Here is a 13,610-nt window from a genome sequence, read left to right as displayed (position 1 = left end):
TTTTCTGGAAAATTCTACAACAAAAACCATAAAAATATAATTCCTAAACTTTGTGCAAAACTCGAGAAAAATCAGCAAATTTTCATCAAAATTTTCAACGTTGTAATCAGATTTTTTAGAATTTGTTTGAGTATGCAGGTTTGTAGCCCAATCAATTTTATTATAATAAAGTGCAAGTTTTAAGTAGCTAGGAGTTACCGTTGATTTTTGGCAAAAAAAAATCTAAAAAATCTGATTAAAAAGTTGAAAATTTTTATGAAAATTTGCTGAATTTTCGCGAGGTTTGCACAAAGTTTAGGAATAATTTTTTATGTTTTTTGTTGTTGAATTAACCGTATTTTTATATAAAATTGGAGGAAAAATATTAGAAAAAAAATTTTTCCATATATTGTGAAAAATTTGTTTCGGCAGTGTACATATTTTTCTCTGATGGGAAATAATTACCGTCTTGGCCACTGTTTTGGCGGGCAGATGTGCATACAATCTTGATATTTTTTTTAGTTTTTAATATTTTTGAAAATATTAATTTTTTGAACGGTGGCGTGTCAAATGAAAACTTTTGGCTGCTTCTCATCATTAGCTCTGATCCAATACTTTTCGTGCAAAATCCTGTAAAAATGTCAAACAGCAAAATTGCTCTCTCGGGTAAAATCTTTCAAGTTGCAACTTCATTCTCTACACAACTCTCTAAAAATCGCTCTCATTTACAGGATTTTGGAGTACGGGATCATTTTACCTGTAACTTCCTGCAAGTTCGTGGAAAAACCTGTAAGTTCATGGAGTACTGGAGTACCAATACTTTTCGTGAAAAATCCTGTAAAACTGTCAAACAGCAAAATTACTCTCTGAAGTGAGAGTAAAAAGTGAGTAACGACAAAAAGTACGGGAACAAAAAATCCATTTTTCCCATGATACAAAAAAGAAGGTATATTCATTGTCACTTTTCGGACGCCATATTAATTATTTACAAAATTAAAAGGAAATTTGTCTTTGGAAGTAAGTAGTTAGAGGGCAGCCCAATGCCTTAAGTGCAGCTTGTCTGTCACCGCAGACATGTAAACTCATTCCCCTCCACCTCGCCCCACTCAGTGTTATACCGGCATCCGTTTCTTGCTAGTCCGCAGGTGGCCTTTAAGGCTTCCCTACGTATGAAGTAACAAAGTAGTTCTTTGAAGTTTTGCAAGCCGACTTCCCACGCTCTTGATTGAGAATCTGCTCCACCATACCTGTTTACATTGCCAAAATGCTGCCAATTCTTTAGAGGTTTTGTGTTCCACGTTGGATTTCCACGATAATTTTGTATACAGAATTACTTATAGATACTTCACTTCGGGAGAATTCTGAATTTTGGCTCCTTTAATTGTGAGGGAAATGAGACCATTCGGACTATGCTTTAATGACGAAATAGCTTACAATACATCTTTTTCGGACTATTAAAAAAAAGAAGAGTTTTGCTATGCAAATATATTTACTTTATTTTAAATAAAATGAAAAAAAGTTGTTTAATAAATAAATGTTTCAAAACTGGATTTTATTTTATTTCTTCATCTCTGCACATCGATGTTATTCAAAGGATCTTTTAAACGCTTGAGAAAAACGTTCAAATTTGATTATCGAACATATCAACTTGTAATTTTTTATGCAAATTTTACTCTTTTATTAAATCCAAAATATTTAAAATAAAATCTCCCCTCTCAAAAAATTTCAATGTAGCAAAGCTATGCTAAATGTTTACATCTGGAGAAATGTCAAAAATCTGATTTATAATCAAAAAATAGTAGTAATGAAACTACCTTCTTTTTTGTATCATGATTTTTCCTGTAAAAACGTCAACCAGTGATTGCTTGCCACTTTTCATGATTTACTTTTAGTGAAAAATCCTGTAAAACTGTCAAACAGCAAAATTACTCTCTGAAGTGAGAGTAAAAAGTGAGAAACAACAAAAAGTACGGGAACAAAAAATTCATTTTTCCTGTAAAAACGTCAACCAGTGATTGCTTGACACTTTTCATGATTTTACCAGAAGAAAAAGTTCGGGTAAAATCTCGCAACTTCATTCTCTATACAACTCTCCAAAAGTCGCTCTCATTTACAGGATTTTGGAGGATTTTGGAGTACGGGAACATTCTTCCTGACCTTCCACAAAGTTTCTGATTGGCTGAAGCAGAAAGCTTTCTCATACAACTCTGCGCTGAACTGGTTTTCAAACGAGTTAAATGATTTAACTGGTTAACTTTTCCAACAACAATTGCATGCGATGTAACTTGTTTATAAACACATTTTGTTCATTTAACTGGTTCAAACCCATTTAACATGTTTAACAATTTGAACGTAATATAAGGAGCACATAGGAAAAGAAAGCAGAAACATTTTCGCAGAAGAATAATCTAACTTCCGCTACTAACAAAGGATGAAGAGTTATTTTATTATTCTAGTATGTAAAGTGGCACGTAGGCAAATGTGCATATGTACATATATTACTCCAAATCTTTGATGCGAATCACGTACTATTTATGTAAGTACATATACATTAAACTCCTGCGCAATTCCATTTCAACGGCCTAACAAGACATCCGATCGCCGCGCAAATACTTTCCCTCCTTTACTCTCATCGTTCGGGTCAAGTGTGAGTAAGCATAAAACAGTTTCTGCAAGCGTACGTAAACTACCGATCAATAGCAAGACGCGTAAAGTATTTACTTTGCCTTCCGCAACTTCTGCGAGTAAAAGGTATTTGACAGTAGAGTATTCTACTGGTAGTACTTGAGTATTTTCGAAGAAAACATACTTTTGTGGTATTTGAATAAAACTAACGACTGGAATGTAGTGGAGCGATAAAGAGAGCGACGAGCAAAACGTACATTCAACTAAAATGCTGATATACATACCTAAGTACATATGTATGTATGTGCATAGATACGTATGTGCATAGATACATATATACATAAGTGTCCGCATATATTTTTTCTTGTCACTTGCTCTGTCGCTTCACTGCAGCAAAACCAAGTTGTTGGGAAACCCTGACGATATGCGTACAATTGAAACCATGGGTTTGAAGATAGCGCAAATTGATGTGAAAATTACAATTTCATGTTAAATATATTTATGTATGCATGTACATATGTACATATGTAAAAATGTAGTTTCGATTTAAAAAAATCGGATAAAGTTTTTCTTTCGCCATATATTCACCTCTGACTTTAGTATTTATTAAAAAAAAAACTCAATGGAATTCAAAAACTGTCTCTTGCATTTGGTTTTACTCAATACCGATTTGAGTTGTCGCACAGTGTTATCAAAAAAAAAAAAGCTATCAATGGGTAGGTTCAGAAGGCGCAGCAGTTGAACGCAACCTTTGCTAAAAAAAATCAGTGATCGTTATGCGTCTTCTGAACGACTTCATACATCAGCTGTCAAATTCAACTCTCAAAGGTACACACCAACATGTTGTGTCAAATGATCAGAAAAATATTACGATCATCTAACACGCAACTATTCAATTGATCAGAAGTACGCAACAACGCATTCAGAAGGTGCAATCGCACCAATTACTGAGCTGTTGCGCCTTCTGAACGTGCCCAATGAAAATTCGTTTCTCTTGAAATCGAGTTATATATAAAGGCTCTCAAGAAAAACTAAAAATTCATATACAATTTCGCACAATAAATGGAAAATAAATTTGGTTCTATAAAAAATTTCTTAAATCAGTATGCAGCTCTTAAGAAAAAAATGCTCGTACATCTCGTCGCTACCATGTCCAACTATCGAATGTGAAAATCGGCACTTTTCAAATTTTTGATTTGCCACTAATAATTTGATTTCGTATAGCAGCATTGCTTAAGCTGTTGTTTTTGACAACTTATTTGTTGGTTAATGACCACAAATAGTTTTATAGAAAATTAGAATCGAGAAATAATACTTTCATAAAAATATAAGTACATACATAGATTTAAAAAGCTGCTTGAATACAAAAGTTTTATGAAAATGTCACATTAAACAACGGTCTAAATCTACGTTATTTTTTTATAAATAAGGCCGTAAACATTTCCTTACATCGTCAATTTCCATATACTATTTTTACTCTTTCAATTTCACTGACCAACGCCGCAAACGATATCAACTAGTAGGCTAACAACCAGAATTGAAATTTAATACGCATGTACTTCCAGTACTACAAGTACACAGAGAGTAGATTTGCTACTCCATTTTGAAAGCAGCATATGTATATCTCTCGTACGCGATGAGAGAAAGTAGAGTACCTACTTTGGTGGAGTAATAGCAAGGACGTGAAGTATTTACTCTCTCAAGGCCAAGTAGTGTATGTATGCGGAAAAAGAGTAACAATGTGTTGGGAGTAGAGTACAATGCAAGGAGTACTTATTGAACGAAATGCGGCAAATACACTTGCGCTGGACTTTAATATACATGTATGTACATATTTATGTACATATGTATGTATTGCCCAAAAGTCACTTGGAGCGTAAATTCTCGTTATTATTTTTATAAGAGCAAGAGCCATTCCGACTTAGGAACTTTGTAATCAGGTAAAGATAATTGGAAATGTATCTAATCTGTATGGTGCCACATTACCTTGCACAGGTACACCGAAAATGTAATCAACTAGTGTTGGCAAACAAAGCTAGCGACTATAAACAAGCAACAACAACCGTGCTGTGCGGTGGGTAAACAAGTTTCTTTTGCGCTTTCGATATGGTCAGCGGAGTGGAACGGTATGTGTGTGGATTAATGATCCAAAATTTAATAATTTCGAATGCGTGTACTTGGCGTGTACCTACTTTCATATATATGTATATTAGCAGCAAAGAACTCCGAAATCACGCTGTTCTAAACATTTTATAGTCACTGAATTTTATAGAAACTGATAGAAACCATTTTTATCAACTTTGTTCTAATATCATTCTTGTCTTTCCTGTATTATTCTAACAAGATTTTATATAGCACACTTGCTGATTGGAGCTACTTTTAGCATTTTTCATTGTCACCCAAATTCTTATTTGAGCACTAATTGGAATGGCTTTAAATGTATCCAATATAAAAGGCACAAGTTTGTTGAAACCGGTATGTATATGTATGTATGTGCATATATTGGACAAGGTTTTTTGTTTAAAATTAGCACATCCATACACAATTTGCAATCAGAAAATGTGTACACGCTTTTAAGTGAACAAGCAGCACATTTGGCGCACCAACAAATATAGGAGCTCGCACTCCAATACTCGTAATATTCCAATCAGAAAAAGTAGAAACATCGAAAATGTCCACAAGCAGCATAATTCGACAGCTTCGCGCTTTGACTTTTTCATATTTTCACTCACCAAATATTTGTTTATTGAAATCACACAATTTTCTTAAAATTGCATAATTAACAAAGTCTTTCGGTTACACAATTATCGCAAGATTTATACAAATCTGTGATGTCCACGCTACGGGCGATTTTTCCATACGACAGCAAACGACGCGGCGAAACGAATGTAAACAATGGAAGCAGAGTTCGAAATTCGAACACAGATGTTTACCGGCAAAAGCTTTACCAGATGCAATAAATTAAAACAAAATCGGTGTTTTAGTGACTGAGATAACGAGAGCGTAAATTCAAATTTGTTTTCAATATGTGATCTTTGATTAATCATAATTACATGTGTCATAGCATATCATATTTTATAAATAAAACTTTTTTCTTAGAACGGTCGTCCTACAGCGCGTAATTGCAATCTTGAAATGGGATTTCGGTTTTGAAAAGCTTTACGTTAAAACCAAATGTCAGCGGAAATGCCTGAAGGAACCTACACAAAATGAATTTTCATTGCCAAAACATGCGGGAGAAGCCCATATTTAAATATATGCTTTCGGAATAGAATAATCAAGATCAAATATCGTTTACGAGTTCAATCAGTAATATGAATTGTATCTATTCTGTTAAACTTCTTGCCAAACTTGTAATACTAAGAGCAAAGTGAAGCCTTTTTATTGAAAAAAAAAACCATTTGTGGGTGCCTTGTGCAAAACACTTGGTTTTAGAAAAGTAGTTAGTTGTAAGTTAAAACAGAAAGGCCCTATCTCACGTAGTCGCTGAAATACAAAAAGCCGTAACCAACTAAAAATCCAAAATTCACTTTTTGAATGATTGCGATGCATTTCATGGAATTATAAGCCCCACATCCTTTCATGCATTACACAATTTTTTTAGTAACGGCTTCTTTACATTAAGGTAACGACATATATGCATACAGTTCATTACTATGCCCCTGTGTAAATTAGACTTTGCAAATATTAAAGCTCTTAAAAATCCAAGCATCATTCTTTAATTACCACATACTCGATAAATCTTCCAGTTGATAGAAATTCCTCGTTTGTGTTGCCAATGGCTGTAAAAAAGTTTCTGTCTACTGTTTTAAATGCTAACATCAGAACCCAAAATTGTATTTAAGTGCTCTCTGAAATATGTTCATTATGCAGATATGAAATACCATTCCCAAATCTGCAGTACGATTTTAAATACGACTGTCTTTTCACCCACATTGTAAAACGACATAAGCGAAAATTGCATAAAAGGTTCTTCCTATATACCTTTTATATAGTCGATCAAGCAAAGTTAATTGCGCTAGCAACAGCTGCCCGATTTCTCGTTTGAGGTTAAGGTGCTCAAAACGTGGTATGCTATTTGTACAAGTGTTTCACCTATTTCCAAAATTCGTATAGGTGCCACAAAACGTCACATGCCTTATGAACAAACAAAAAAGTCCACCAACCATTTCCAATAATAAGTAAGATATCATATTTTAAGTTTTTATCACTTCTAGTAAATATTCAAAGATTTCTCTTTATTCCAATTAATTTACATTAAATATGTAAATTTTCCGAAACGCCTCCAAATACTTGGCAGCCAAATCTTTACTCGAAGCTCTCTAATGGAATATCAGGTTGAAGCTTGTACAAAAACCTGCAATATAAGGGAAATGAAAAATTAGTTTTGCTTCATTTGGAGGGCTAGCGCTCCACGTTTGCAATGACAAATGCTTACATTCTTCAGTGCCGTCGACGGGTTTACTTGGACCTTGCACGCATCTTCCTGCGTTTACGCTTCAACCTCCGCATACGCTTCTTACGCCACTATAAATAAAGTTATAAGAAAAAAAAGACATGTTAGACAAATTCATATACGCATTTTTTGCACAATAGCCAAATATTCAAGCACGTGTGTATACAGAAATTCACAGCAATGGCGGCTAGTGGAACGAAAATTAATTTTAATTGGAATCGTGCAGTTTATACGATATAACAATATATATTGGGAAACACTTTGGCAAATTTAATTGTTTGTAAATTACTTTACTTATATTTTAAAGACACTTTTAACCACTTTTATGAAAAATTACCTTAGCTCTCATTTTTCTACTTCACACGAAGACGGTTAAAGACGAAAGAAAGATGAACGGAAGCTCGTTTGCTGAATATAGTGAACAGAATTGTGGTGAAATAGCGATAACTTACAGAGGTGCAATTTCAAGTAGTAGGCAATTCTCAACACGCATGGTTGCTTTTCATTCACAATGATATAAAGTTTTTAGAAATTATGTTTTTTTTATAATTTTTTGAGAAATGCAAATACGTTTATTTACACCACAGAATGATTATTAAAAATATATAGAAACCACCGTTTATTGTTATAATTAACGAAAAATTGCTGTGCAAGAAAATTTCAAGAATTATTTAAATTTTTAAATCTTTACTGACTTTCGTGGCACATCGGTTTGTGCAAAACATTCGAATCGTAAAGGGTTTAGCCGATGTTCTTCTTCAATTTGTGGTGGGCGTGTTGATGTTATAACAGTTTTACTCTGCCTCAGAACAACAAATGTTTTTTATGAGTTTTTAAAGCAGAAATACACTCGGTGATTTGCCATTGCCAAGTCGTAGTTAACGAGTATGCATATATGTGTTATTTTCCAGATGATTACGTAAATATTTATTATTTATTTTATTTTTAACGAAAATCAGGTATGTAAGTCTTTAAAACATGTTCATTCCGTATATCTTAAGAAAATCAAAATATATTTTTACAATTAAATTTGTTTATATTTAACTAACTTATAAATATTTTTGGTATTTTTATAATATAGAATTATGTTAAATTTGATTAATACCATAAGCGAAACCTACAGTCTTTACCATCTTCACCACACTACATTGTTGCACAACACCCTAATTGCCGAAAAAGATTTGCTTGCAACCCTAAGTCCCAATGGTGACCAAATGTGTGGTGTGGTGGCGGACAAGCTTTTGAACAGGCGAATTATGAATTCGCCTTGAGCTTTTGGTAAGCAAACAAGATGGCGGCTGCATACGCCGCATTTACACGTTCATAGAATGCATTTCAATTCATCACATGTATGTGTTGTCAAAAATTAACACAATTTTCTGCACACAAAAACTCGCCACCCAAAGCTATGATGAAAAACTGCATTGCATTTGAACTAAAAATTGTTTGCAAGGTGGTAGGCAATTTGGAAAAATGTGATTGTATTGATAAAAAGAGTATGAGTGTGTACAAATTGAAAGCAATTTTTTGAACATTTTAACCTTAGGTTAGTTTGATCTGAGGTAGTTACACTGAGTCTCATACAAAGTTTTCGTTATTTTGGTACTACTGTATTTTTTGTGTATAACAGTTATCTCTAGTTTCTTTATATGGCAAAACCAATTTTGCAGTCTTTGGACTCAGGCTAATCACTGTCTAACGAATTTGTGCTAGTGTAGTATTTTGTTCCCTAATAGTGTATTTTCTTTAGGGACGATTTTACAGTCAACTTTTAGTTAAAAGCATCAACCGGCTCTTGTAAACTGCCTTTCAACTAAACGCTTTCAACGACATTGGTTGGCAGTCAACTTTCGATTCAGATAATCGCCTCTGTAAACACCGTGTAACCGAACGAAAGAAAGATGAACGGAAGTTGAAAATCAACACCCGCATGCGCTGAATTGCGCAGCGTTGTGTTTTTCACCACTGGTAGTGTGTGTACAGGAAATTAATTTTAGCAAACATCCGTTAGTAATTATTTGCATTTAAAAACAGTGCATTATTGAATTTTAAAACTACTTTTCATTATAGGGTTTCACTAGTGTATATCTCTCAACTACATATGTGCAATTACTTTTCTTCGTTTCAGACATTTTGTGTGGTATCGAAGCGTTTTCGTAAAAATTACATACACCGATTCACCGGCACCAAGAGCCTCTTCCTTTTCCATCCATGGAGTACGGCACGTCGTGTTTGCGTCTACATTGCAACGAATCAGTTCTTCGACTACTGCGTCATGGCCACTATTCTGTTCAATTGCATTTTTTTAGCCATGACTGAGACTGTGGAAGAGGCTGAGTAAGCATATACTGGCATAACCTAACTTATTGTACATATTTTCATATCCGCTTCCTTTTTTAAACACATCTAAACAGATACATCTTCCTTGCGATTTACTCCATTGAAATGGTGATCAAAATCGTTGCCAAAGGCTTCCTACTCAACAAGTACACGTATCTGCGCAATCCATGGAATTGGCTGGATTTTGTAGTCATCACAAGTGGCTATGCTACTATTGGCATGGAGGTGGGCAATCTAGCCGGTTTGCGTACATTTCGCGTATTACGCGCATTAAAGACTGTTTCAATAATGCCAGGACTAAAGACTATCATCAACGCACTACTGCACTCGTTCCGACAATTGGCCGAGGTTATGACCTTGACCATTTTTTGTTTAATGGTCTTTGCACTATTCGCACTACAAGTGAGTAATAAGGAGAAAAAGCGAAATGTGAAAGGGGTTGGTAATGGTTTGTTTCCCTACAGGTATACATGGGAGAACTAAGAAATAAGTGTGTAAAAAATCTTCCAGACGATTGGGTGAATACCACCGATGTGGAATGGAGGAGGTCTGTGTGAAGATTAATTGCAAGAATTATTTCTTTTTTATTTTATTATTCTTTGTAATTTATAGCTGGATCAACGATACTGACAATTGGCTCTACGACGACGAAGAATTGCCGATGCTGTGTGGCAATTTGACCGGTGCGCGTCACTGCCCTCTTGGTTATACTTGCCTCTGTGTGGGCGAGAACCCAAATCATGGTTATACGAATTTCGATAACTTCATGTGGTCTATGTTGACAACGTTCCAGTTGATAACCTTAGACTATTGGGAGAATGTGTACAATATGGTAATTTTTTATTTTTAATACAACAGACCTTTTTTTAACGATACTTTTTAATTTTAGGTCTTGGCCACATCTGGTCCCATGAGTGTGTCATTTTTTACCGTGGTTGTGTTTTTTGGCTCATTTTATTTAATTAATCTAATGTTAGCCGTAGTTGCATTAAGTTACGAGGAAGAAGCGGAAATAACAAACGAAGTTAGTAATTTGCAAATTAATTAATTTAAAAGATTTTGAATTGGTAAATGATTGGTTTTTGTTACGCTTTTAACTTAGGAACGCAAGAAAGACTTATTGGATCATCGCGATGATTCAACATTTAGCTTCGACCCGTCCGTTTTAAATGTTAAAAAACTTAATAAAAATAACAAAAAGAAAATCGATTCTCGTAAGGGCGTACTGCTGGCTTCGTACAGCAAAAAGAAGACGCGTCGAAAAAAGGCTAAAGGGGGGAAGGATGGTGCCAACAGCAACAACGATAGCAACGGAGATGGCCAAGTAAAGTTCAAAATTAATCAAAAATACCATTTTTTCATACAGATATATAATTAATTGAATGTTGGTTCTATCTTTGTGCAGAATAAAAGTAGATCCGTTACGCCCAGTCCCGGTCCAAGTCCGCGTCACAGCAACGCTGAACGTCCCAAGCAGCTGCAATTGCAACACACAACCACACAGCAGCAGCAGCAGCAGCAACAACAATTGCTGCCAGCACCCACTGCACAACAACAACAACTACAACAACAACAACAAAAACCACAAACACCACAAGCGCTCACACCGAAAGAAGCGCAGACTGCTCGCACACGCATATGCTTCCAAGAAGATGGTGGTAATAAAAATCCAAATATGCTATATCCATCCGATTACAAAGGTCAATTGGTGCCCGGTAGCCGTCAAGCTAGTTCCAATTCGAGTGGTGTCAATCGTGAATCATCTCAAGATGATTCCGGTGTGGTGGACGATCACGAGGAGCAGGAAACGGGCACCGAAATGGTGAATGTATCCACAGTGGAGTTGCCAAATGAGCTGACCTCAGTAACGTTGGCACTGTCGCCGCGTGAGGTACGGCTCATCAAATGCAATGGTAACATTGCACGCATTAAGAAGCATAACATTTATGCGCTGCATCAGGAATTTTCTTCGGAAATTGTGGTGATCGGTAAGTGTGAACGGCAGATGGGAACAGTTAGGAGATAAGAGTGCGAAAACTAAAAATGTTATTTTTATTTGAAATTAATTTTTTAGATGATCTTCCGGATCGTAATTGTGATAGATGCATACAATGCTGCGTCAACTATGAAGGCTGGCTGCAGTTTCAAAATTGTCTCTATAAGGTAAGCTTCTGCAAGCAAAACTTCAGCCTTCCAATAACTTTTTATGTTTTCCAAACTCTTGTAGGTGGTGCGCGATCCACTTTTCGAATTAGCTATCACACTTTGTATAGTATTAAATACGGCATTTTTAGCTATGGAACATCATGGCATGAGTGAGAACTTTCGCAATGCATTAGACGTAGGAAATAAGGTCAGCAGCACTTTAGATCTGAATGCATGCTCGCATTACGGCTTATATGTATGTATGTATGTGTTTTTCTTTCACTCTTCAGGTTTTTACATCGATTTTCACATTCGAATGCATCATTAAATTAATGGCACTATCGAAGGATTTTTTTCTATGTGGCTGGAACATATTCGATTTGATAATTGTGACAGCCAGTTTATTAGATATCATATTTGAGTTGGTGGATGGACTAAGCGTGTTGCGGGGCTTGCGTTTGGTGCGTATCAAATCACACTGTTTAAGCAGTAGATATGTACATATGTATGTATGTATGAAGCTTTTCTAAATGAACTTGTTCCTTACACAACAGCTTCGCGTGCTGAAACTTGCGCAATCTTGGACGACAATGAAGGTCCTGCTCAGCATTATTATATCGACAATAGGTGCTTTGGGTAATCTTACGCTAATTTTAGTTATAGTCATTTATATATTCGCTGTGATCGGCATGCAGTTGTTTTCGAAAGATTACACACCAGAAAAATTCGATCCAGACCCAGTGCCAAGGTGAGTGTAATGGACACTTGCGATTCGGTAAAAGTTTCATTCGTATGCAATTTACGTTCATAATTTTCGCAGGTGGAATTTCAACGATTTTTTCCATTCGTTTATGATGATTTTTCGCATATTGTGTGGTGAGTGGATTGAGCCGCTGTGGGATTGCATGCGTGCAGAGGAAGAGGTGCGTAGAATATTTGTTCAATGAAAGTCACGATATAAAAAATATTTATGTACCTAATATCTGTCGATTGCAGCAAGGTGCCTCTTCATGTTTTGCAATATTTTTGCCAACGCTAGTTATGGGAAATTTCATGGTGCTAAACTTGTTCTTGGCGTTGTTGCTCAACAGTTTCAATTCGGAGGAATTGAAATCGAAAAAAGAGGTAAGTAAAGTATACAAAGTAATTGAATTCCAAAAAAACAAAAAAAATCAACTTAATTGCAAGTAAAAACCATCAGTTCAGATGTGCGCGTTTAATACTTAATTATGTGTTTTCTCCATATATGTATGTATGTATGTGTATGTTTGTGATTTTTATCAAAATAAAAAACAAAAAAACAAATATTTATAAGCAACTCCTGAAATTCTAAAATTCACTTAAATCGATTGCAATTGATCAAAAAGATAATATCTTCGTTGTGCTAAAAGTTAATCCTTAAAATCCTTATTTTAAATGTAAAAACAAAAAAGTGTTTGTTAGTTTTAATATGTCTTATTGGTGTTAGTGTGCAAAGAACAATTTCATATGCAAATAATGCAAGAAAAACGCAAAATAATTTACCGAATTATTTTTAACTAAATTCCGTGATTTAAATTTGTGTAAACGCTTTGCATCGACAATTTTAATTTGCTATTTATATACATATATGTATCTATATATATGTATTTATAGTTTTAGCAGTGTGCGTGTATGTTATTCTCTTTTTAAGTCGCACTTTGGTGTTTAAATAAAAATGCAAAATGAAAGAATTATTATTTTGTCCAACATTTCGTTATATCAAAACAAATCATTTATTTAATTTGGAATTAATTTTGGATGTATGTATGAATGTATGTATTATACATATTAATATTTTTTAAATTTATTTCACTCAATAATTTTTTTATTCAATTCTTATTACATTTTAATGTATTTTATTTCACATGAATAAATTTTTTGTTTTATTTTTGTTTTTTATTTAATTTCATTGTTACATTTTATTTTACTTTCATTATTTTAATTTATTTTATACTATTATATTTATATCACTTTATTATTATTCTTAATTTAAATTTTTTATTTAGTTTTAAATTTACTTTTGTTATTTTATTTTATTTTATTT

The 13,610-nt window shown here is 34.3% G+C and overlaps 1 protein-coding gene and 1 long non-coding RNA gene across 2 annotated transcripts in view; one reads left to right on the top strand and one right to left on the bottom strand.

Moving 5' to 3' along the window:
* Window positions 1-6,805: 6,805 nt before the first annotated feature.
* Window positions 6,806-7,500, bottom strand: LOC118743292. The gene is made up of 3 exons (XR_004993447.1): window positions 7,398-7,500; window positions 7,043-7,131; window positions 6,806-6,961 (listed from the first exon to the last, which is right to left on the bottom strand). It is a non-coding gene; the product is annotated as an uncharacterized LOC118743292 (long non-coding RNA).
* A 1,697-nt stretch (window positions 7,501-9,197) lies between these two features.
* The window catches only part of LOC118743291 (sodium channel protein 60E), a 36,016-nt gene continuing 31,603 nt past the window's right edge, over window positions 9,198-13,610 (top strand). Inside the window, exons 1-13 of the mRNA XM_036475875.1 lie at window positions 9,198-9,397; window positions 9,475-9,802; window positions 9,865-9,947; window positions 10,013-10,232; window positions 10,290-10,424; window positions 10,503-10,724; window positions 10,806-11,388; window positions 11,475-11,563; window positions 11,628-11,753; window positions 11,836-12,006; window positions 12,100-12,293; window positions 12,366-12,468; window positions 12,542-12,670. Of these exons, the coding sequence (XP_036331768.1) occupies window positions 9,336-9,397; window positions 9,475-9,802; window positions 9,865-9,947; window positions 10,013-10,232; window positions 10,290-10,424; window positions 10,503-10,724; window positions 10,806-11,388; window positions 11,475-11,563; window positions 11,628-11,753; window positions 11,836-12,006; window positions 12,100-12,293; window positions 12,366-12,468; window positions 12,542-12,670 (2,445 nt within the window). The 5' untranslated portion in view covers window positions 9,198-9,335. The remainder of the gene's footprint in view (window positions 9,398-9,474; window positions 9,803-9,864; window positions 9,948-10,012; window positions 10,233-10,289; window positions 10,425-10,502; window positions 10,725-10,805; window positions 11,389-11,474; window positions 11,564-11,627; window positions 11,754-11,835; window positions 12,007-12,099; window positions 12,294-12,365; window positions 12,469-12,541; window positions 12,671-13,610) is intronic.

This window comes from Rhagoletis pomonella, unplaced genomic scaffold (genome assembly GCF_013731165.1).
Source record: "Rhagoletis pomonella isolate Grant_MI unplaced genomic scaffold, Rhpom_1.0 Rhpom_scaffold_00007, whole genome shotgun sequence".
Taxonomy (NCBI): Eukaryota; Metazoa; Arthropoda; class Insecta; order Diptera; family Tephritidae; genus Rhagoletis; species Rhagoletis pomonella.
The sequence above is the reverse complement of the archived record's forward strand: the minus strand, read 5'-3'. Positions and strand labels throughout refer to the sequence as shown.